The 3,045-nt window shown below is 67.0% G+C and overlaps 1 protein-coding gene across 1 annotated transcript in view; it reads right to left on the bottom strand.

The window, feature by feature from the left end:
- Nucleotides 1–2,138, bottom strand: part of RPS7 (ribosomal protein S7) — a 4,381-nt gene extending 2,243 nt beyond the window's left edge. Inside the window, exons 1-2 of the mRNA XM_004686088.2 lie at nucleotides 2,010–2,138; nucleotides 212–368 (exon numbers count right to left, since the gene is read on the bottom strand). Of these exons, the coding sequence (XP_004686145.2) occupies nucleotides 212–368; nucleotides 2,010–2,138 (286 nt within the window). The remainder of the gene's footprint in view (nucleotides 1–211; nucleotides 369–2,009) is intronic.
- Between the last annotated feature and the right edge of the window lie 907 nt (nucleotides 2,139–3,045).

Raw genomic sequence — 3,045 nt, forward strand, 5'->3', positions numbered from 1 at the left:
GCGCGCTGGGACGATGGCCGGGGCGCGGCCGGCGCGGGCCGAGTTCGCGACTCCGGAGTGGGCGCGCAGCTCTCGCACGGTGCTGGGGCGGTAAATGCTGCCGCAGCGGGGGGGCTGCGCCCGCGGGGGTAAGGAAAGGGGGGCGCGGCCTGCCCCCCCCCAACTCGCCCGCTCCTGCAGGTGGCCAGTGCCGAGTGGAGCGCCGCCGCACCTGCTCGCCACACTTTCCCAGAGCGGGGACCTGCGGAGCAGCGGGCTCCTTCTGGGGTCCGCACCAGCGTGGTGCCGCCACCGCCTGGGGGCATGGGGGCGGCTGTGGCTGTGAGCCCAGAGACCTGCGTGGCCTCGCCGGCTTCGGTCCGGTCTGCCTAGGAGCCGGCAGTGCTGTCCACTGGGGCCCGTGAAGCCCTCTGGGACCCTCCTGGCTGGGCCCCCGCTTGTTGGTTGGGCCCCATGGGTCCTGCAGGCCAGGCCGCCCTACCCCGCACCGTGCCCCCAGGGGGTTCACTTAACTGTGGGGCGAGGAGCCCCCTAAGTCCTGGAACCAGGGCTGTTGTACACTGCTGTGTCTTTCCTTGCTTTGGCACAGGAGGTGGGAATGTGGACTCCGAGTACGCAGAGGGCTGGGGACAAAGAAGCTCCAGTGTCCACTTGGTGCAGGTCCTGCCGGACCTTCTGAAGCTAGTTAGGCTGAGGAGATAGGACCAGGGATTCCAGAGTAGCTTCGATTTGGATGCACGTCGCAAAGGTGGCAGGGACCCAGGAGCCACTAGCCTTTAAGCAAGTCAGGATTCCGTTGGCTTCTGTCACCTCAGGTTGTCTGACTGTTAGGACAGTTCCAGACTAGACACCCCACGAGGGCTGTGTGAGCCCGTGCACTGCACAGCCCCAAATCTCAGCATTCAGCGCCAAGGGAGAAACCAAAGGGCGTGCCCGCCTCGGGAATGGGACGCCCCTCCCAGGGTCCACGGCTGAGACGCAGAATCGCTTTCTTTCAGTTTATGGTGGAAGGGCAACGTGTGCAGTGTCATCATGCCCTGCGGCTTTTCACTCCCCCCTTGACGTGTAAACAATTAAAACCCTCCCACCTTTGGAATAAATGTTTTTGGAGTAAAAAGGATTCGATTTACTTTTTTTCAAAGACTTATTTATGCACACGAACTGGGGTACAGGCCAGAGACGGGGCACGAGAGGACTCCCCAGAAACAGTGGGGAGCAGAACTGGTGGGTCCCCTGAAACCCACTGCCGAGGGGGCCGTGGGGGACAGCAGGGGTCTGCTGCGCCCTGGGGTCCCTCCCCGGCCGGCAGCCTCGTAGTGCCGCGCTCAGCCCTGTGCCACCAGGCTCGGCCCTGTGCCACCTGGGGCCGGGGCCTGGACGCGCCAGTCAGGAGCAGGAGTCCTCCCTCCAGCGCGGGGCGAGCCTCGCCTGGTCCCCGAGAGTCGGAAGTGGCTGGGCGCGGCTCACCGTGTCTCTGGGCCACAGGGAACTTGGATTTGGGGGCTTAAACTTCACGATGCGGCGACCGCCCCTTGGGAAACCTCGGCTGTTCCTCGGGCGAGGGGCAGCGTGGGGGCGGCGAGGAGCCTTGCGGCGCTGTACCGCGGTGGCTTCGCCGGAAGGTGCCCGCTTCTCAGACGCGCGGTCGCCCCGCTGGCACGCCCTGGGGGGGCAGGACTCTGATTCACGCCAGGGGTGTTTCTCGCCTCGCTGTCCGCTGTCCGTTACAGCCAAGATGGAGCGACCCCAAAGGCAGCGCGGCCGTGGGCCAGCAGTGCAAGGACGGCTGCACCCCGCGGGCGGGCGCTGCGCTCAGGCCCAGAGTGGGGACCGCTGGGCGCTTCCATGGGCCTGGCGCCCCCTTGCTCCCCTGGTGCGGGCTCACCACGCTGGGCTTGGGGAGCTGACCGCGATGGCACCCAGGTCAGGCCTAAAAGGGGGTTTTAAGCATTTGAAGCAACAAAATCCGCCTGGACTGCAGCTGTGCGGGGCCTCCCACGGCCTCTGACCTTGGCTGGACCCCGGGGTGAGGGGGAGCTGCCCAGGCCGCCCAGATGCCCGCTGGCCCGGTCGCTCACCGGCCGGTCCTCAGTGGTGCAGAGGCTGACACCAACACTCAGAGCAACAAAGGGGCGCATGGAGGAGCCGCGGTGGGGCGAGGGAGCTGCGGGGGTGGGGTGGCTCCTGAGCGCCGGCCTGGTAGGTGCTGAGGGCGGGGGCCTTTGATTATAGCACCCCAAAAGGCGTATGGGCGGGAGGGAAGGGGATGCAGGCACTCAAGGGGACAGAGGGCGGCGAGCGGCCCCCGGAACGGCAACCGCACGGTCAGCAGCCCCTTGAGAACGGGCCGGGCGGGCACCTCGCGACTCGGCGGAGCCTAAAGGTCGGGTGGGAGCCCACACGCCTGTCATTTTCCTGCCAAACCCCAGTCCTGGCGTTCATAGACAGAGAGGCGAGCCCGAGGCGTCCTTGCGTGTGCTGTGAATTTATGAGCCTGTCTTTGGCCGGGAGTGAGTGGGCAGCGTCCAGCAGCTGCCCTCCCGCTCCCTTCACCCCAGCTGCGGGCGCTGCTCGCCCTGGGCTGCTGTGAGGTCCGGGGGGAGGGTCCAGGGTGGGGCTGGTGTCCAGGGCGGGGCGGGCGTCCAGGCGCCTGCTGGGGATCTGCACGCCTTGAAGTGAAGAGCTCACCGGCTTCTGGGAAGCTTCCAGGTCACCCATCTAAAGGCACAAGATCTTCAGTCGCCAGCGACGGAGCCACTAGACAGAAAAGGCGGCGCCACAGCTGACGACACCATGGAAGCGGCCGCGCCGCGCCCAGCGCGCCTCAGTAGCAGCAGCGCCATCCTTATCTTCAGGGCACCGGAGGGCAGGGAGTGTGCGCCCGTGGGCACTCGGGTGTATCGGGACAAGGGGAGGGGTCACACGCCTCGCGGCCTCCCGGCGCCACCACCGCTCCTGTTCAGGGCAAACGGGACTCGGCAGGGGCTCGGAGCTGGGCTGCAGGTGGCTGGCCAGCAGCTTGGCAGGGACAGGGGAGGGCGGGGC

Source organism: Condylura cristata, unplaced genomic scaffold (assembly GCF_000260355.1).
Source record: "Condylura cristata isolate star-nosed mole 26May11 unplaced genomic scaffold, ConCri1.0 scaffold00020, whole genome shotgun sequence".
NCBI lineage: Eukaryota > Metazoa > Chordata > Mammalia > Eulipotyphla > Talpidae > Condylura > Condylura cristata.